This window comes from Aethalodelphis obliquidens, unplaced genomic scaffold, assembly GCF_003676395.1.
Source record: "Aethalodelphis obliquidens isolate GAN/ISIS:26980383/991018 unplaced genomic scaffold, ASM367639v1 scaffold65, whole genome shotgun sequence".
Taxonomy (NCBI): Eukaryota; Metazoa; Chordata; class Mammalia; order Artiodactyla; family Delphinidae; genus Aethalodelphis; species Aethalodelphis obliquidens.
In genome coordinates, this window is record NW_020838009.1 from 7289387 (window position 1) to 7311731 (window position 22345).

Here is a 22345-nt window from a genome sequence, read left to right on the forward strand (position 1 = left end):
TGCAGTGCCTCTTGACACTGTGTGAGCAAGGGCCCGATACACATTTGCTGAACTGTACTAAACTAATAATATATTCAACAATAATTTTATAAGGCAAAGGAAAGAAGCAAAAAATGTGTGTGTGTGTGCCCACGTGAGTGCACGCTGTATAAAGAAAAGCTATGGAAGGATACATGCTGGTTTGTTAGCAATGATTATATCAGAGAAGCAGTTGCAGAAATGAAACTATTAATTTTTGACACTTCTATACTGTTTGGATTTTTACGATAAGCATGTATTACTTTTGAAGCCCAAATGAATGAGATAAAAATTAAAATGTACCAGCTAAATCTGCTAACAAAGGACGGATGTAACTTTTAAAACAGAAAACAATTCAAATTGTATATATCTTTTTAAATAAAAGAAAAAGAAAACACCGTAGGATTATGCTATGGTTTTTGGATCCTGCAAATTGAATTTTATGATCAAATATACTTGCTAGAGGGGAAGAAAACACAGATTCACCAGTATTTATTGAGCACTAACCATCATATGCTAAGCAGTTACCTAATAACTTAGGACTCAGAGAATATTTGTACTCAATTTATCCACAGCCTTCCTTATTTACACCCAATTAGATCACCTTCCAGCTTTGCAGATAAGCAACCTTACACTCTGAATTCAAAGATTTCAAAGATTACTACACTTTCTAAATGTCAAAAGTTTTTAGTCATGAAAGTCTACAGTATTATTACATGTAAGCTCAGTTAAATTGTCCATATTCTGCCTAAATTTGGAGGCATTTAGCTAGAGTAAAATTTGGCAAAGCCTTTAGAAAGACTCATTTTTTCTGGTGTTGTCAACTACCTATCATGATAAAGTACACGGCATATTTTGCAACTCAAATTCTAAAAAAGGACATTCTTCCCTCTTCTGGCTCATAAATGGTTAACCGTTACTAAATACACCCAGCTTTCAAATTAAGAAGCCAAACTTATTCTTTAGAAATACACATGGCCCTGGACTTCCCTGGTGGCGCAGTGGTTAAGAATCCACCTGCCAATGCAGGGGACATAGTTTCAAGTCTTGGTGCGGGAAGATCCCACATGCCACGGAGCAACTAAGCCCGTGCGCCACAACTACTGAGCCTGCGCTCTAGAGCCCGCAAGCCTCAACTACTGAGTCCACGTACCACAACTACTGAAGCTCGTGTGCTCTACGCCCCATGTGCCGTAACTACTGAGCCCACGTGCTGCAACTACTGAAGCCCGCGCGCTGCAACTACTGAAGCCTGCACGCCTAGAGTCTGTGCTCTGCAACAAGAGAAGCCACTGCAACGAGAAGCCCACGCACTGCAACGAAGAACAGCCCCCGCTCGTCCCAACGCAGCCAAAAATAAAATGTAAATAAATAAATTTATTATAAATAAGTAAAAAAAAAGAATTCTTAAAAAAAAAAAGAAATACACACGGCCCGACCAACTGGATGTGCTCACAAAAATCTCTTCTGTGAATTCCTTGTGTGGCTCTCCACCTACTGTCCCACTGGGTCTCTTCCACCTAACTTGGAGCCCACTCTCCTAACTCTAGACACAGTGCTGTCGCCAACACTGCTGGTGGCCATGGTGGCTGAATTGAGCTGCTCTCTCTCTGCCTCGCACTGGAAAACTCCTTTGCCTTCATATTTAGCAGGAGTGTCATCTTCCAGAAAGGACTTTAATTGAAAAAGAGTTTACTGAAAACTTATTTGAGAATCTCCAGGTAACAAAACAAGATAAATGGAATCTCTTCCAAAACTGGGTTTGGTCAGTGGTGCTGTGGGACTGACTGGATCCTCAGCCCCAGCTCAATCCCAGCTCCTTTACCTGAAGGACATTATTCTCAGACGAGACGGAAATTCAGCCTTCCTTCTATCAGGCCAAACTGTTTTCTCAGATTCATTCCACAAGTATTTCTTGAGCACTCACTTAGTTCAAAGCACACTGCTGGATACTGCCAGAGATACAAGGATCAGGTATCATCCTCAAAGAACTTATAGTCTAAATTTTAAATTGGTTGGATACACAAGTAACATTTCAGTGTTGACTCTTTTAAAGGATGATTTGAAAAACATAAAGGGCAGCCATTAATAGAATTAAAAATAGGATATGCCTTCTAAAACATAAGAGTATCTAAAAATACAGGAAAATATAGTAAAATATGCACTAAAGCAGCACTAAAACCAAGCATAAAGTAAAACATTTAAGGACAAGGTATATCAGTCATAACTAGAGTGACAACAGAATTCATCATCCAAACTAGCATTTACAAAAGTGAAAGGGGCGCTATTAATAACTTCTCCAAGACAACAGGCATAAACCAGGATGTCCTGAGCAAGCCAGGTGGTGACTTCTCCCTAGTTATAAACAGTTTGCTTTACTAAGAAAGGCGGATGGAGTTAATGGGTTCAAATGATCATCTTCCTTTCAGAATCTGAAAATCATGAAGCATACTGAAAAAAAAGGAAAACAAAATAGGATACACAAAAATATTCTTTCTACGATTTTTGCAAAGAACAAAGCTACAGACTTGTTACATTTTAAAATAAATTTAAATTTCGTCAAATATTGTGAGTTTTAGAAATATTTTTATATCATTTAAAGTGAATATATACAACTTATCTATAATTACACCAGTAAACTAACAGTTTCTACTTGTTTAGGCTTTTTATTTTTTAAAGACAATTCTATACTTTTAACATAGGTTTCACATACTGGGTTCAGTTATAAACTTGCCTAACCTCATAAAGGGAATTGTTCTCCAAATTTATTACCAAAAAAAAAAAACTTTGGATATACTAGACTTATGTAGAAAATTAGACTTTTACAGGCCAAATAAATCCAGAAAACAAAGTTACTCAAAAAAATGAAGATATCTTGTAAGACCTGAAGAGACCAATGTTACATTATTTCCAAACTCTTCTACAGCTATGAGATTTCAGGCTGTGAACAGCCCTAAGGTGTCCCACATCTGGGAAGATTAATACGCCTACAAATGAAAGACAAACAGCCATACTTACTCACATGACACCCAGCCTACTGTCTACTCCAAGTTGTACATCTCTAAATTAATGCAGATCCTTGGGAGAAATTAATTCCTGGTGAATACACTGAATATCAGAGGCAACAAAGAAGCAAACCAGAAGCACAGGACTGGTGGTCACGTGCTGGAAATTCAAGTTCTTAGTACTCTGGTCTTCCATTCTCCCTTTCTGATCTGTAGTCCCTCAATTTTCCTATATATAATCTAAAAGCTAAATTGCCCGCAAACTAATGAATAATTGTAATAACAGCTCCTAGAACTTCCATAGACTCTCCTTTCCTCCTGCTCAAAATTCTATTCCATCTCTGTGCTCAGAAGGTGCAACACACCTTCTGTGTAGCACACAGCCGTTTGTCTATTCACTTACACATGCACTGGAACATGTGTCCTAGTAAAGGGCACCCACTGTGTAACAGGTCTGGGCTCAACACCAGAGATGCCCAAAGAATGACGATCCTTGGCCCAGAAGCTTAGATACACCAACTGAAAACACAAACAATGTAATGGAATAAATGTTCTAAGAGAAATGTATTAAAAGAGGTATAGGAACCCGAAGGAAGGAGCCAGATGTAGCCTAGAGAAGGTGGGGAAGGCTTCAGAGAGGCTGCATCTGAACTGGGTCTTGAATCTGAGTTTATCAGGTAGTAAAGGGAAAAAGAACACTTGAAAAGAAACAACATGTGCTGAAACACAGAGGTATAAAAATCTTGATACATTCACTGTTGGTGGGAATGTAAATTGGTTCAGTCACTATGGAAAACAGTACGGATGTTCCTTAAAAAACTAAAAATAGAACTACCGTATGATCCAGCAACCCCACTTCTGGGTATACATCCAAAACAAATGAAAACAGGATATTGAAGAGAAATCAGCACTCCCACGTTTATGGCAGCATTATTCACAATAGCCAAGATATGGGAACAACCTAAGTGTTTGTCAACAGATGAATGGATAAAGAAGTTGTCACACACACACACACACACACACACACACACACACACACACATATACACACACACACACGGATATTATTCAGCCATGAGAAGAAGGAAATCTTGCCTTTTGCAACAGTATGAATGAACCTTAAGAGCATTACGCTTACTCAGATAAGTCAGACAGAGAAAGACAAACACTGTATGATACCACTTATATGTAGTATATTAAAAAGCCAAACTCAGAGAAACAGAGAATAGAATGGTTACCAGGGGGAATTGGGGAGATGGTATTTAAAGGTACCAACTTGCACCTAGCAGATAAATAAGTCCTAGAGATCTAAACCACAGTATAGTGATTACAAACAACAAGACTGTATTATAAACTTCAAAGCAGCTAAGAGGCTAGATCTTAATTGCTCCCACCACAAAAAAGAAACGATAATTATGTGACATGACAGGGGTGTTAGCTAACACTGCTGTGGTGATCATATTACAATATATAAATGTAGCAAATCCACATGTTGTACACCTTAAATGTAAAACCTGTTAAATGTCAATTATATCTGAAAATAAAATTTTTAAAAATTCTGATGTATTCAGGAGTGGTGAGCAGTGAAGCACAGGATTTGAGGTGGGGGGAAGCAGACAGTGAACACTCTATGAGGTATGGATACAAAACACGCCTAGGCTCCCAGATGTGTGACATCAGCAGTGAGGAAGTATGAGGGGGATGGAGAAGGGGGTTGTCTCACTATCTCACCTCTTTATGGTCTCTCTTTCCAAACTGGGTAAAACTGACAAAGTCTCACTGTTCACAACTTCTCTCTTCTCCCTTTTGAGAGGAGCCAAGCTATTTCTCCTCCTGTCCTTCCCAACAGTTTTCTTTACCCCGCTTATAAAATGAAAGACCTGGGTTCGAGTTTCAACTCTCACTGCCCAAGCTTAGAGGAGACCCAGTCTCTCTCTGAGTCTCAGACTCGCTTTTTACAGGAAGAAGAGACCGGACTACATGAACCATGAAACTCAAGGACTCAATAAGCAGAAATGCCAAAAATCATTATAGCATATTTTCATTTTAACAATCATAGAAAGTGAGGAGAATCAGTAGCAGACATATTCTAAATAATGTCAGCTACACATCGGTGCAGGACACAACATCTGCCTACTCGGGATGGCTGGGTAGTGTGATTTGCTAGGCAAGTCAAAACCACCTCACAGTTTTCTCCTCTGCAAAATGAAGACAGGAAATTCACACTCAAGTTTGCAGTGAGACTTAAATAAGAAAACATAAACAAAAACAAGTCACTGGACACCTGGCATGCAATAGGTGCTAAGTAAATATTGGTTAAATCTAGTTTGATATATTATCTTTCAAATACATTTATATATGTGCCATCTGTATTAGTATCAGTTAACAAAAAATATGCAAATACAATGACATTGGTTGTGTAAACTGTTTAGAAAGTGAAATTATTATTTTAGAAAAATTGAAGGCTTCTAATTGCATGGGAGATCAGGATATTAGTGATATTTTATATGCTCCTTCATTGCCCACCAAGCAGCATACATTTTCATTGCAACGCTTTTTTCAACTAAAAACAACCCAAGGAGTCACAACTCAATTTCCAAGGTGAAGAGGAAACCAAATGGAAAAAAATATACAATGAAACAATGCCTTTAGCATTTGGAAGAGAGGTAGGAGGGGCAGGAGAAAGAAAGAAAGGGCCAAAATAGATTTAAATTACTGCTTTGAAATCATTCTTCATGTTCAAACAGCAAGCTACACTAATTTCAATTTCTTTATCTTAATGATTCAGACATCTCAACCTCTGATAATAAAAGATGCCTGCCTGCAATGTTTGCAAGACTCTGGCCTGCACAAGAGGGTATATATAGTTCATAGTGCCTACACAGAAGAATCCTATTTGTGTTAACAAACTTCAGTCCAGCAAAGCACAAAACCTACTCAGCACTCATATGCCCTTCACCCAACAGCTTAATACTCTATAAATACAGAGGCACACGCTACAAATTTTACACAGGGGCTCTGGCGCAGAGCACGGGCTCATGCACACGCTCACACACAGACACCCTAGTCTTTGTTCCTGTTTTCCAATATGATGAAAATCCGTGGGAAAGGCTGCCCCCTTGTGCTCATCTCAGTGCGGCCGTGGACCTTGCTAGAGCAGGAACAACTGGCCACAGATGCCTTTCAATATCCCCTGATGGCTTCAGAGAGCAGACTTATTAGCCCACTCGACCTCTGCCCAGAAATCTAGGCTGGTATAAATGATGATCATCGCTTGGGCTTTCAGAGAAAGTGGCACTGCTTCCGAGTTGGTTCAAGTCCAAGAAAACCATTCTGGACCTCTATTAAGGCACAGCCACGTGCAGCTGGTCCTTGTACATACAATCAGGATGAGAACCGCTTTTACAACGCTCCTGGTTGTTAGAAGAGACCTTTAGAGGGATGGAATTCCTATCTGTCAAATGGCCTCTGGACCTCTGGCTTTCTGAATGACACCTAGAGAAATCCACAGATAGGAGGAAGGGCAAAGAGGGTACTGAGAACAGCATAGCAACTAAAAGAGGTAGGAGAGCCCAAGACAGGAGCAATTAGGAAGGTTCCCGGAAAACCAACTAAGAGAGAAGGAAAGGCTTATCATAAGAGATCACCTGGGCTTCCCTGGTGGCGCAGTGGTTGGGAGTCCGCCTGCCAATGCAGGGGACACGGGTTCGTGACCCAGTCCGGGAAGATCCCACATGCCGCGGAGCGGCTGGGCCCGTGAGCCATGGCCGCTGAGCCTGCGCGTCTGGAGCCTGTGCTCCGCAACGGGAGAGGCCACAACAGTGAGAGGCCCGCGTACAGCAAAAAAAAAAAAAAAAAAAAAAAAAAAAAAGAGATCACCCGACTCAATCTTATTTTCTACGGATATGCTTTCAGGTCTCGAAGTTCCCACGAAAGTAGCCAACTTGCCAGAGGTCTCAGCTGGCATACCTAGTGCTTTTTCTCATGTAAGAGGCTACCTTATTGACTAGTATGGGGCCAAAAGTGTGAAGGACCTATAAATAATTTGGAAGAGTAAGCACCCAGCATAAGGAATCTAACCTACTGGATGATATAGAACCAAACATACAGTAGGCATGAAATCCATGTATGTGAGAGAATGACTAAGCTATAAAATTCAGCAAACCAAGGTTTGTCTTTTCAGAGCAAACAACAGTTCAAAAAAGAAAAAGAAAAAACTCCATCTTATTTTTTTTTCTTTTAAGAGACTCTGGATCCTGAGAAAGGAAGGTTTATCAGAGATATTGATATCCCTTCCTCTCTTCCCCAAATCCCTCCACCCCCAAATCTCAAGTGAAATGTCCAAAGAAAGGTAAAAATTAGGGAAAGACTATGTCAACGTAGGAAAAGGTCTCATCCAAATGCCAGAAAATCTGAAAAATGGAGCTAGATTAAAGGTCACCCAGGCATCCTAGAATTCATTTATACCACTAGGAGAGCAACTGGTCTCTCCACAAATTAAAAAATAAAAGAGATCCTGGACCTCATAAATACCCCAGAGTAAGAAGGACCAGGGCAGACGTCTTTATGTCAGGGAAGACCCTGGGGCACAAGCAGTAATTCTGGCTGCTTGCCAGCTGGCTCCATTTGCGACAGCCAGGCCCGGGGCCCACAACAAAAGAGCTTATATGAAAATGGAAAGGGCTTCTCCCCAAAACAGACTAGCATTGGTACAATTTAATGGTTTAAAATGATTCGGTATTAAAGTTAGGAGACCAGAACAACACAGAGCTGGGTTAAGTCGCAGCCCCTTCCTTAGCTCCCCCATCACTAGAAATGGCTTAATATGATAAGGATGTCAATCCTTCCCAAATGAACTTGTAAATTCACACACATAAAATTATTTCTTACTATAAAACACGTGTATATATGAATGTGTGTTTATGCCTGGACAGAAGTTTGGAAAAATACACATTACACTGCATATTCTAAACACCTACAGTGAATACCCCTGGGAAGGTAGTTCACCTAGTATTTTCTATATTTACTGAGCTTTACAGTGAAAGAAGGTGATCACAACTTACTTCTGTAAATAAAATGTCTCAACATAGATATTTAATCTACTGGAATTAAATAAAATGATCTCAAGTTCATATGGAAAAATAAGTGTCCAAGAAGAGCCAAAAAAATTATTAAAATGAAAAGTGATAAAACCAGATTAAGAAAGAATAACTGAAACCATCAAAACCAAACAATACAGACTGGCAAATACATCAGAATAGAAAATAGAGCCCAGAATCAGACTACTATAGTATTTGTAGGAATTTAACAGTGACAAAAGTAGTAGTAAAACTTGGGGGTGGGGGGAAGGCTTATTTAATAAGCTGTGATGACACAACAGTTATGCATCTGGAAAAAAAAAACTGGAATATTTGGCCTACGGGTAACCTGGTCCATGGCAGAGCTTGGCTGGGCACACGAGAGTTATGTAACATAAAACGGTCAAAGAACAACGCAAGAAAGAGTACAATTGCCAAAGTATGTGGTAGAGAATAAGAGAATTGAACAAAAAAAGAAAAAAAGAAAAGAGGAAAAGTATCAGTGGAGCTTAAGTCCCTACAAATCACACCTCTGAGAATATGGTACAAAATAACAAGTGGGGATAGACAAGCTCTCTAGGCTATGAGGCGACTGAGTTCTGCCTTCCCTTGGGAACTCCCTTAGCTCAGGAGGCTAGAAAGGGGCCTCAAATTGCTCCTGGGGGCAATTTTGGCGTTTACGAAGCCTAGAACAATGCTTTTCTCTTGACTGGACCAAGGCACACAGAAAAGAACAGAAAAAGACTCAATATCTCTGCTTCTCCAACATCAAACAGCCTTTTTCAGCCCAGAATACGCCCTCTGAATCTCCCAGAACACCTGGGATACACTGAGTGGAGAAAGAAGCAATTCGTTTCAGTGTCTACATGAGCCAAACGAAGAATTTCCAGTGATAACATCACCTTGCCGCTGGGGCCCCGGATAATCGTATCACATTAAAACATCACTATCCTGTTATCCTTAAATAAGAAATGCTCAGACCAAGCCAGGATTTTGCTCTCACCTACGAAATTCCAGAATATTTATGATGAAAAGCAAATGTGTTCGCTTCTAAAGAAATGTTTTCCACACTCTTCCTTTTGTACCTGAGAACATTTTAAACTTTGAATAAATAAATGATAAACCCCAAGTAGCTCTGGCTGCTCATGTGTTCTCTCACCTAAGCTCAGTGATCTTATTATTTGATTAATTCATGCATTCATTCAACCAATATTCACTGAATGAAGTGTAGAGACTTATGAGACCCGGTCCCCTTAAGGTATTTGCAGTCAGTCCCCCGCCCCCAAATTAGCTTCTGTGAAGTGTTAGGATGGTATAAGCTAAGTGCCCACCACTGAAGGAGAAAGGGACTTCCTTCCCTAATAGAAGGGGTACTGACTCTCTTCCCCACCCTATAAAACTGGAAAAAGGCCAAGTGCTTTTTAAAAGACCACCATATATTTTATTCCAGGGCAGGAAGTAGTTGCTTTCAGCTCCTACTGCTCTTAATACAATTCTAGAGGTCCAGCTAAGGACTTACTTTACAAATGACAGCTTAAAAAATTAATATATTTCCTTTTATTTTAAGAGAACAAATTATACTGCTATTTTGTGGTATGCTTTATATTTATTAATCACTATATTTTCAGAATAACATTTCAGAAGAATATATACCTATTTTTATAGTTAAAACCTTCTTGCAAAAAAAAATAAAATGAAATAAAAAATCAAACCTTAACTCTGAATCTACCCTGAACAGCTCATGGCTTTGTTGACCAGGCACGTGATGCAGCCTCTCACGGAGTATCTGGGACACCATCACCCATCTGCTTCTGTCTTCGCTTTGTGTTCAAGCTTGTATACATGCTTCTCAATAGAAAATTCTCTACCTCCTCCAACTTGCAAGCCACCGCCTTCTGCCTCAGCCACTCTCCTCCTCTAACATACACTTCTGGAGTCAGGCTCCGACCCAAATGGAATGGAGTTCTAGCATCCATGTTGGCAATTCAGAAGTTTCAAGAATTCACCCTTTCTGCCTTGCTTCTCCGGGAAACTGATTCCTTCTATCATCTCTACTTAGCTCAAGCTTTCTCTTGAAGAGGTTACCAGAAGTTTTGATTCTTTGTTAACTCTGAATAACTAAGGATGAGAGGGAGAGTCAGAGAAGTAGTTTCAGTAAGAGCCAAAGCATCTGATTTCTTCTCTACCTACATTTTTTGGAGGACATTTTCAGACAGACTTCCTAAGAACAACAGAGTACTTTCCCCAGAATGTTTATGGCGGCCAACTTGAATTTTTCAATTTAGGTCAAAAGAGTTACGTTTAAATAAGTGACATGCTAAATTAGAAAAGTGTTCTTTAATCTTAACAATTATGTGCTTCACTTATGATTTATTTTCTTAACAAGTGTGACAACTGGCAGTCAATTAATTAATGATAATATTTCCCATGGAAATCAATGGTAATAACCATGCTGCTTAATTAACCTGTTGCCTTTTGATATTTTCTGAAACAAAATAAGAGGCATCATCCTGTTGCTTCCCATTATCCTCATCTGCAAGATGAAGTGAAAGATCACAGTAAGTACCTCGCCCAAAGCTACAAAGCTAAAGAGTTGCTCAGCTGGAATTTTAACCCAGAGTATCCTATTTCCAATCCATATACTTCGTACTTCTCCACTCAATTCAACAGGATAAATTCTATAAAACAGCACCAATGGTGTCAAAGAAAGATATTAACACGGTCTTCCCTTCTGACTCAAAAATAATAATAAATTAGATGATATTTCAGGTATAAAAAAGGTAAAAAGAAAAATAAAACAGACAATATAGGCTCACTATTCACCTGATGAAAGAGAATATTACCAATAATTTTTACCCCTTCCAATCACATCCTATCTCAAGGGAACTACTCTGCTGAACTTGCTGTTTATCTTTTCATGTATTTTTTTTTTTATTATATATGTATCTGCTTCTAAACAATATACAATATTTACATGTTTTTAACCTTTACATAAATAGTTGACAACTGGCTTGTTTTTAAAATAAACTATTTGTGAGACTGACCCAAGTTGATATTTATAGTGTAGTTCATTTTCATCCATGTATAATATTCTACTTTATGACTGCACCATAATTTACTTATCCATTCTTCTGTCAATGGATAATTAGGTTGTTCCCCTCCCCCCATTTTTTTGCTATCGTAATTAGTGCTATTATGAAAATTCCTATACATGTTTCCTTGTTTGCAAGATTTAAAAGTTTCTCTAAGATATATTCCTAAAAGTGGAATTGCTGTGTCTTGCGGTCACCTATTCTTCAAAGTGGTGTACCAATTAACAATTTACATCAACAGTTTATAAATGTTTCCACTGCTCCATCCCTACAACACAGGATACTGCCAGATTTTAAGAATTCCACCATTCTAACTGTTATAAAACAATATCTCATGATTTTAAAATACATGCATTTCCTTGATTACTTTCACATCTAATGGGTCTGCCACATTTTAGGTCACACTAGAAACATGTTTCTCCCTCCGACATCACACCTTCCTCTAAACCACATACTTCATCTTTTCTGAAAAGACCAAAAGAGATGTCGAACCTTCTTAATTACTGCCACCACTCAAAATCCATAGTTACTGTTATCACTCAGCTTCCTTCAAACTATCTTCATAGTCTTTGCAGAAATATCTTTCTTTTTGGAAAAATTTTTAAAAATTCCATTTAACCATTTACCCTCTCCCCCAAGACTATAATAAATATCTTCATAGCCAAATCTTTGTGTACAATATTAATTATTTCCCTCTGAATCAATCCCTAAAGGTAGCACTTTTGGGTCAAAGGATATGATTATTTTTCAAGATATAATTATCTTTAAAACTCTTGATATACAATGCCAAGTTGTACTCCAATGGATGGTATCAATTTAGGGGGTATAAGAGAGTATCTTGACAGTCAGTCGTCAGCTGGATAAAACCAAATTTGGCCTTGTCAACAAGACTATTGTGTGAATCATCAAGGACTGCTTCCCAAATTTCATTTAACCATTTACGGAAGTCAAATTATTTCCCCATTCCGTCATGCATTAAAAATTCTAAGAAAAGAGGTCAAAGGTCTCACCATCAGCTTCTTAAACTTGACCTCTGCTTTATCCATTACCACCTACTCTTTCAGCTTCCTATATCTGACATTTGATCTGTCAGTGTCTTATGAGTTTAGCTAAATTCCAGGCTCTGGCCTTCCCAGTGCTGGCATGACCATTATACAAATAATTATTCAACTCACAAGTGTGATTCCAATATCACTTGAAATGGAATATGACCTGTAGTATGTTTACTATTATGTGTAAGTTCTAAATACAACTGTTCACTTTTTCAACTATTGTATCTGAAATAGGCTTGGTAGGGCCAAAAACAAATGGAAGTGAGGAAACTGCAACAAGCCTATAAGCTGAGTTTATATGAGGTGGCTCAGTGACAGGTGAGCCTGCCCCCTCCCGGCCAACCAGGTCTCAGTGGTTATTTCCTCCACGTTTAGACCTGGGGCAGCTGCAAAATGTCTAACAATAGCCAATATACAGTCCCTCTACGACGGGCAGTCGACTCAAGACAATCTTATATTTCCATGTCTGAGCAATACTCACTGGACTTCCCATCTCCATGTCTTCCCAAAGCCTCACTGCAATCCCATTTATTTTAGTCAAGGTACAACCTGATGATCTGCTAGCAACTGCTCACTATGGTTTCTCCATGCATTATCACATCTTCAAAATCTTATTCCCTCCCAAGCCTTCTTTACTCTCACCAGCCGACCATGTTTTTTACACTGTTGAGTTGAGAGAGGTTATATTCTATATACCACTAACCATTTGAACATTTCACTGCATCCCTCATCTTTCCCCTTTCACTACCTCTTTTTCTCTCTGAAAAACAACTATTATCAAACTCTATTACACACACACACACACACACACACACACACACACACACACACACACTTTCCCTCTCTCTTTGCCTTGACCCAACCACTCCTTCAAACCATTAACCCATGTCGCACCTTTCTTCAACTGAAAAACTTCAGCAAAAACTGTTTCAATTACCTCTTCCTTTATTTCCTCTGACAAGCTGGTCTCTATTTTATAAGTACCATTTAAGAGTAAAAGAGGACTATCATATTTGGAGACGGAAGGGAAAAAAAATTCCCATCACATAATCATTTGTTCTCATATAATATCTAGAGTGGCAATAAGCTTACTAATAGTCAATTCTTAGGTTATGAAGCTGTATTAGTCTATCTATTCAAAAGAAGTTATGTAGTTTTAGCCAGTTACTCCAGTGAGTGAAAATGAGGATTCAACAGACAAATCTTAAAATAAGCATTTTACTAAAACAAATGGTAACAATTCGATCTTAGGTAACAGACAAGAGGGCTCCAGCTATTCCATAACCTGCTCAGCTGCCTTAAGGACTAAAGGGATCAACAGCTTGTCACATTTAAGCGCAACTGCAGTACACTGGTTGAAAAGTGTTGATATTAGAGTGTGTATAAAAATGTAACGATAAAAAGAATAATGCATATAAAACTAAAGAAATCCAGCCAAAGTTATAAGTAAGATTCAGGCTATAAATAGTTTCATTTGAAAAAAAATGACCCAACTCTTTTGAATAAAAAAGGGACAATAACAATTGATAACATTATCAAATCAAAACTGACAACCAACCAGGTATAGTTGCTTTCATGGTGTTAATCAAATTTCTTAAGGGCCAGAAAATTCCTGTGTCATTTAAACTGTTCTGCAAAACAAGAAGCAATGAAAATATCCCCTAATTTGTTATTTCTTCATGCAGCTAGTAGAAAGCTGATATCTAAATTCCACAAATATAAAATATACAAAAAACTATAGATCAGGCAAACTTACAAATACTATAAACACTTTACAGAAAAACTACTAGCAAATTGAATTCACTGCTCTATTAACATATTGAAATATACCCATCAAATAGTTTATTCCAGGAATATAAAGCTGGTTTGATATTAGGAAACGTGTTAATGTGATTCACAATATAAGTGGGTCAAAAGAGAAAAACATGTACCACCTGAAAGGTGTGGAAACCACCACGTGATAAATCTCAATATCTATCCACATTTAAAAAATTAACCTAGTAAACAGAAACAGGAGGATACTTTATTTTCATCATAAAAACTATCCAGATCAAATCTCATAGAAAAACTAAAATGTTTACAGGAATTCCTATACTATAAAAGGAATAAGAACCACTCTTTTTTTTTTTTTTTTTTGCTGTACGCGGGCCTCTCACTGTTGTGGCCTCTCCCCTCTCACTGTTGTGGCCTCTCCCACTGCGGAGCACAGGCTCCGGACGCGCAGGCTCAGCGGCCATGGCTCACAGGCCCAGCGCTCCGCGGCATGTGGGATCTTCCTGGACCGGGTCACGAACCCGTGTCCCCTGCATCCGCAGGTGGACTCCCAACCACTGCGCCACCAGGGAAGCCCCGAAGTAAACTTTTTTTAATGTTATCTGATTCTAATCTATTTAAATAATGGCATACGGCTAATGGCTACCAATTGGACAGTGCAGCTCTAGAGGGTAGAAAAGATGGAAGCTTCCCATTTTGGAAACACCAAGAAAATAATGTCAATTTTATTAATAATACAAGAAAAGTCTGGATGAAATACTAGAAAACTGAATCTAGCAGTGCATGGAGAATATATGAAAATGTTCAAGTATTGTTTTTTCTAGAAACACAAGGACATCTTAATAACCAGGAAATAAATATAATTCATGATATCAATTATACAGCAAGGAGAAAAGCTCTATAACCTTGTCTTCAGAGGCTGAGAATGTATCAATAAAAATTAAGTATCTATTCCTGATTTTTAAAAAAACCCAAAACTTTCCTAGCATGATTAAGAGATATGAATCAATAGGTATCAGCAAACCTGAAACTAAAATACTAGAAATATCTTCATTAAAGTCAGGAAGTAACAAGATAGAAAAGCAGCTATAACTATTATTTATCATACTTTTATAGGCAATAAAAATAAAAAGAAATAAGATACATAACTCTTAGGAAACAGGAGAACAAATTCATTACATCTGCAAAGAAAACTTACTAAAATCAGTTGGAACTATTAATACTAAGAAATGCCTAGCAAGGCTGCTGGTTATTTATTGATTAAAACAGAGTCTTTCCAAGTGGAAATGTTGATGGTAAGGTATATTTAAAAGAAATTCACTAGTAAGTGAATTTAAAGTATTACAAATGTACTACAAAGGCTTAAGAGTCACAAACCGTTGAGCTTTCCCTTGAAATAATCAAATCAAATCTGCTAGTAAAACCCTTCAATGGCTTCTGCCTCTTCAGTCACCCCACATGACTAAGGAGAACACATACACTCTCTCCATTTAATCCACACTGATTTCCTATCAACCCAGCAACCAACCATGGCAAAACTAAAACCATTTCAGGAAAAGGCTAATTAATATTTATTATTTTCTTCATGTTGCAAAAAGAGCAATATCATGTTTCCTCTTAGAATATGCCCCTGAAATTTTTAAAGATTTAACCATATGGAAGAGATCTAAAAGTGTGTAAGAAAAGGCTAAAGATTTGGAATCCTAATTCAATTTCCCCTCACATTTTAATAGGAGCCTGTAGCAAACATTTATTTTTAGAGAAATTCTTAGTAGAGAACTGAACAAAAGACTATTGTGTGTTCAACACAGTAAGGTTTCTCTGGTCCCATCTATACCAACTTTTCAAACATCAGGTTGGAATTAAATGATTTTAAACTTTAAATTGACTATTTCCAGACCATAAAATCTAACCACACTTAGTCGGTGTAAGCATTCCAAGTGAGTTATAGCTGAGTTCAAGTGTGAAATCTGCATTTTTCAAGTGCCAATAAAGGAACTTTCCTTTAGACTTTGACTATATACACTGACTTGTTCAAGAATGCCAATATAATGTTTTCATTTCCCTCTCCAACAAAAATTTTCATCTGCACCTGATAAATCTGACTTGGTATCGTTTCTGATGAAAAGCATATGGGTATTGGTCATATCACTCTACTATTTTCTTATTAAAATGAGAATTGTAACTTTTTATCTAAGTTAGGAAGAGTAAAAAAGAAGTTTACAGGCCTGCCTGATCACGATGAAAATCGCTATGTCTTAATTTGCAATATGTGTCCTACCACGGGCCTGCTAAAATACAAAAGGAAACAAGAAATTATCTATGATTAGTGGTGTGGTCATCTGAAAACATGTCCACAAATTCCTTGACATATCTCCCATCAAAGGTGGAGTTAGTGCCCTCTCCTTGATATGCACCAGTCTTAGCGACTCTCACTTCTTAATAAAGAGAATGTGGCGGAAATGAGACTGAAGGCTTTAGAAGCTGGGTCATAAAAGCTGATACAGCTCCCTCCTGGCTCTCCCTATTGGGATGCTCACCTGCAGAACCCAGCCACCATGCTGTGAGGAAGCCAGGCGGCCACATGCTCCAGCCCCAGTTCCACTTCCAGAAAAGGTCCCAGCCGACAACCAGCATCAAACAGCAGACAAGTGAGTGAAAAGAGCCTTCACATAACTGTAGCGCCCAGGCTTTGAGCACTTCAACCGATACCATGTGGCACAGAGACAAGCTGTCCCACCAAACCATGTCCAAACTGCAGATTCATGAAAAATTTACAAGTGCCTTTGTTTTAAGCCACTAGGCTTTGGGTGGTTTATTATGCAGCAACAGATAATTGGAACATGTAGATTAATTCAATCACCTTCAGCCACTCAACTTATTCTTTCCATTCACCCCCTGCCCAACCCCTGCCACAGGAAGACAAACCTGTTTTAAGTAAACAACAACAGTGCTGACATAGAAACTTGAGAGCTAGAATCCCAGCATGTGTTACCCCTGCTGGCAATTAGCTTTCTCTTGTTCTGTTTGCTGCTCACCTCTTAACATACCAGAATTCTTGGCCTTTTCCTCTGTCCTGCCTTAAACTTACTCCTAGCTTTGAAAGGTTGCTTTTATTAAACACCTGGCTTATGAAACTGCTACTACTGCTACATATGCTCCAGTTTTTTAATCAATAAACAAATGAAATTTGCCTTACAAAAGGTAATTCTGACTCTCAGGCTAGTAACGAGTTCAAGATGTTCTGATAGAGCTATTGAAATGGGTTCTCAACCCAACCAAGTAACCATATCAAAAATGTACTGTTCCTTCTAAGAAATACTAGGAAGGGAAATATCCTAATAACTAAAATAAGATTTTTCTCTAAAAAACACAAGTCTGAAAAGTTAAAGCCTGAGGGAACCCTGGAGATAATCTAGTTCGGGACTTTTTCAACCAGTGGTATACTGACATAAACCAGGGAAGATTTTCATGACAAAAGTACTAAGAATTTGTATCTTACTCCATCCTCACTGAAATGTCAACCTGCCATAATATAATGGCAATTTTAAACTTGAATTTTGTTTGTACTTTATTTTTACATTTGTATGCATGTATTTTACAAACAAGATGTACAAAATATGATTTTGTTTATATTTTACAGCTACCGCAATAAAATGTATCCATACGATGCTATTTAATGTTCTGTCCTTAAAGTTTAGAATGTATGATAAATATAACAAAAGAAGCCCTGGGAGTCCATAAATAGTCTTCTAAGAAAAAGAAATTAAAGTAGCTGTTCTATTTTTACTATTAGAAATGTTGGTAAAAATTACTCTAGCCCAAATCATGTGGCAAAACTGAGGACCAGAAAGGTTATACAGTTGGCCTGAGGCCATATAACTAGTTAGTGGCAAAACTATGACCAGAATTTTGGTATACTCATGTTCTCTAGTCAGGCATGGGGCTCCATTAGATTTGGATTAATAGAAGGAAAACAATTACTATCTGCTTCAATTCAGAAGGTAAGTCAAAGTGGTTGGCTGGATTCCAACCCCTTCAATGTTACATTTATAATCATTCTGGAAGACTATCTTCCTCCTTAATGTAAAGAAACAGAACCTTAATGAAGGGGCCTCAGGCAACACCAGGGCAATGTGGAGGAGATGTGGCTGACAGTATGGACTGGCTATTCAAAAGCCATTCACAACCCCAATATCTCTTGCCTTAATTGTAGAGACTATAAGAGACTCAATCCTTGGCCTCCATTGCAGCTAGGGGTGATCATATGACAAAATTACAAAGAAATGAGGATATATACATTGGTCACTAAGAGGGCATTTCTTCCCAAATAAAAACATCAGTGCTATGAGAAGGCCTTTGGCCCTTGTGCCCTCTTCCTGCCAGGAATGTTGATGTGATTCCTGGAGATGCAGGAGCCATCTTGGTTCCATGGGGACAAAAGCCACACGCTGAGGATTGCAAACAGGCAAAGACAAGGAACCTGGATCCCTGATGACATAGGAGAACCATCTCATCAGCCCTCAACTCTCTGTCCTCTATCTTAAGCTTCCTACTGAGTGAAGTTTAAGACTATGCAGTTGGTTTTTTGGTTACCTGCAGCTAAATACAATCTTAATTCTTAAACAAAATAAATCTGGCTTTTCTCCTTAATCCATTTTGTCCCAAAGTTGGGTGTCCATCTATGTTATTTTTTTATCACTGAATTTGGTAAATGAATGTTTAATCACCTCCACCACCCTAGTTCGTAGCACCACCCCCAAATTTTTTTTTTTTTTTTGCGGTACGTGGGCCTCTCACTGTTGTGGCCTCTCCCGTTGCGGAGCACAGGCCCCGGACACGCAGGCTCAGCAGCCATGGCTCACGGGCCCAGCCGCTCTGCGGCATGTGGGATCTTCCCGGACCGGGGCACAAACCCGTGTCCCCTGCATCGGCAGGCGGACTCTCAACCACTGCGCCACCAGGGAAGCCCCTCAAAATGTTTTAAAAGATCAGTAAAAGAGAATGAGGCATGTCTCTTTTCTCCAAGACGAAGACAGTTTTAACTTGTAGTAGGTCTCCTGTAGCAGATGGCAGCGTTAAGGGCTGCCTTAGGAGGCAGATGAAAGAGAGATGGTTTCCCTACTTATAACCTAGCTGACCTCAGTCCTGAACAGCATATGGAAATCTAGAAACAGAAAGAAGGAAACCAGAACTATTGCATGTCAAGTTCCTAACCTCTCCTGGAGAAAGAGCACAAACAATGAGCCTTAACTGGAGGGGATATTATAAAAACCATTCACTCAACCCTTTATTCAATACCTTTTCTTTCACTTGAACATTGTGTTAAGAGATCTTCCACCTCACCTTCCATTTAAGAAACAAAATTAATTGAATCAAGAGAAATACAGTAATCCCAAGGAAGGCTTATAAACAAAACTAGGGTGTTTTCCATTCATCTTCCCATGTCCTTCCTGATAAAATATTTTTCTGGCTACGGAAGCTCATAAAGTTATATCAATTGTTAAGGTTCAATAGCATTTTCCAAAGGGGTGAAAAGAATGGGTAATACTGATGAGAAGCTAGGAATTCTACTAATTTCATACCAAAAGCACAAAACAACAACAAAAAAGGAATGAAAAAATTTAAGAAAGAATGTGTCTCAGCAAGGGAGCGTCAAAATGCTTTGGCATATTTCCTGGACTGAAGTGGACAAAATCCAGCTGTTCTGGACCAGTAGTCTAGATCATTTCTCTAAAACATAAAAAGAATCCCCAGCCCAAGCAATCACCCAATAAATAGCTCTATAGCTGACAAGGACCCTAAGGGTTCAGAATGGGATACAACATTCCACAACACACTCAGGTTCCTGTGATGATCCAAGGGAAATTCCTTAGGCTAAGTCTTTAGGATTGCACTAAGGACCTTAAAATGTGAATTCTGCACACAAAGAGCAGAAGCCAAGCAAGTAATAAACATTATGGAGATAAGGAGGAGTACTTACGGATATATAATATAAAGCAACATTCAATGGATAAAAAATATTGCGAGAAAATAGACCTCTACATCAGAATAGTTTCTGATAATTTAGAACCAGAAGTGTCTTGTTCATCTAGACTGACTTTAATGTGAGCAGGAATTCTCCTTCTTGCTCCCAAACAAATAGAACCCCAGCTTAGGACAGAGCATTCACAGATTACTTTTTTTAAAGTAGAACTACCATAATTTACAGCAAGCTATTGTTATGCATGCTAATTACTCAAATGCACTAAGTTAAAGCCTAAGGACACTGGACAAAAATAAACAAACCAAAAACGAGGTCAAAGCCATTTCCTTTGAAGACTTCACTTAGTTTGTATGACGGGTAATCTCTCAGAACGGACTACAGATATAATAGATAGCACCACCCTACCTAGCACATTTCCTGGAGGTACCTTCTCTAGATCTTCCAGTTCCCTTCCCATCAGAAGATACAGGTTTTCCAGGGTACAGCATGCCATGTGGGGGACCGGGGGAAGGTCATCTAATGGAGCTGAGAAGCCTAACGGCACCTAGGCAAAAAAATAAAATAAATAAAGGAAGAAAAGTTAGAAGGCATCAAATGAAAAGATTAGTTAATACCTACAAAGTTACTTTATTCAAAAGTAAGATATAGGGCAGTCATATTGCATGTAAACCTGAAACATGTAAATCTGAAACGGCATGATACAAAAATAAGTCTCAGTTTATGAATAAATTCTGAAATAGTGAAACCTCTCAAATATTCAAAAATTGTCAAGAATTCCACATAATCATAAGCTTTATGGCTAAGTAATATAAATTCTGTTGTGACCCGGTAGCACCACATTAACAAACAAAAATCCCCATAGCCCTTTGCTAGTATTTACATGAACCATGTCAAACACCAGTTCTGGTGACCACTATGCTATTATTTCAACGCTCATTATTACTATTACCACTTAAAATCGTAATAATATTATTATAATGTCATGTCAATTATAATCTTATTATAACATCCTTTAAGCATTCAACAAGGGCTGGTGCTAATGCTGAGCAAGATGAAAATGAGTAACTCTGAAAGAGCAGTTAGACGTAATAAACATGCCATGTAATGGCCGAACAACTGCTATTGATATTATATCCTACACTGTTCATCTGGAAGAGAGCATGCTGTGAAATATTAGGGACTCATGAGAAGACACAGCACACTCACATGCAAGGATATGCTACAGGGATAAGAGATGTATGAACTCCCCCTACATCACATTTATTCTTATGGAGATACTGTCTCAAATTATTCAAGATATTGTCTCGAATTATTCAGTGACCTCCATACAAATGCAAGTGCCCTGAAAGCATTTCAACCAAGGAACCAACTTATCTTTGATACCGAAAGGCCCAAGGCACTGTGCCAGTGCCAGGAGGAGAATAAAACGTCGGAGACATAACATATACAAAGATAATTACCACTGCAAACCTAGAGTGAGTGACACAAAAGCAGTACAGGCAAGTAAATTCATGAAATCTCAGAGGAGGGAGAAGATAATGTGTTAGGGTAGACCTGGAAACTTCATGAAAATGATGACCTTTCAGGCACCTGATACATTTAAATGTACATGTTCTGACTCAGGGACAACTCTGTAGGGGAGCTCTAAAGATGGGGTGGAAGAAATTTAAAATACAAGGATCAAATTGGAAGAAACAGAATTATTCATAGACAGTATGATCATTCACTTAAAGCAAACTACAGATAAATTATTATTACTAAGACAATTTAGCAAGATGGCCACAGACCAATATACAAAACTTAATTAACTGTATGTCTATAAATCAGCAACAGAAAAAATATATATTTTTAAAACAGTAACTTTTACAATATTAACAAAATATAAGAGAGCTAGGAATTAGTAACAAAAGTGATTAAAGATTTTTATAGAGTAAATGATAAAACTTTAATAAAAACATTTAAAATGACCTAAATAAGTGAAGAGCTATACCTAATACATTCATGGATAGAAAGATTCAGCATTGCAAAATGCTGACGAGTGCCATACATGTACTGATTTAAATCAATACCAAAGCCTCCACAGGACTTTTCATGGAACCTGACAAGATGACTGTAAAGTTTATAGAGAAGAGTAGAGAGTTAGGAATAAACGAGATACGAAGAAAAACAAGGTAGAGGAATTTGGCCTTTTAGATGTCAAAACATGTAGAAAAGAAGACAACACTGAATAGAGACAGTGACAGACAAACAGAAAAGATGAAGTCTAATACTCCAGAAACAGACCAATGTACATGTGAAATTTGATTTATTACAGAATTGACAAAGAGGATTAGTGGGTAAA

General features: G+C 38.2%; 1 protein-coding gene across 3 annotated transcripts in view; it reads right to left on the minus strand.

Annotated features, from left to right (window-relative positions):
• Positions 1 to 22345, minus strand: part of EFL1 (elongation factor like GTPase 1) — a 134645-nt gene that overhangs the window by 65206 nt on the left and 47094 nt on the right. For all 3 annotated transcript variants that reach the window (XR_003429256.1, XM_027089352.1, XM_027089351.1), the window contains one exon: positions 20410 to 20548. Coding sequence is in view for 2 of the 3 variants with exons in the window: in XM_027089352.1 (XP_026945153.1) it covers positions 20410 to 20548 (139 nt within the window). In the remaining variant the exon portion in view is untranslated. The remainder of the gene's footprint in view (positions 1 to 20409; positions 20549 to 22345) is intronic.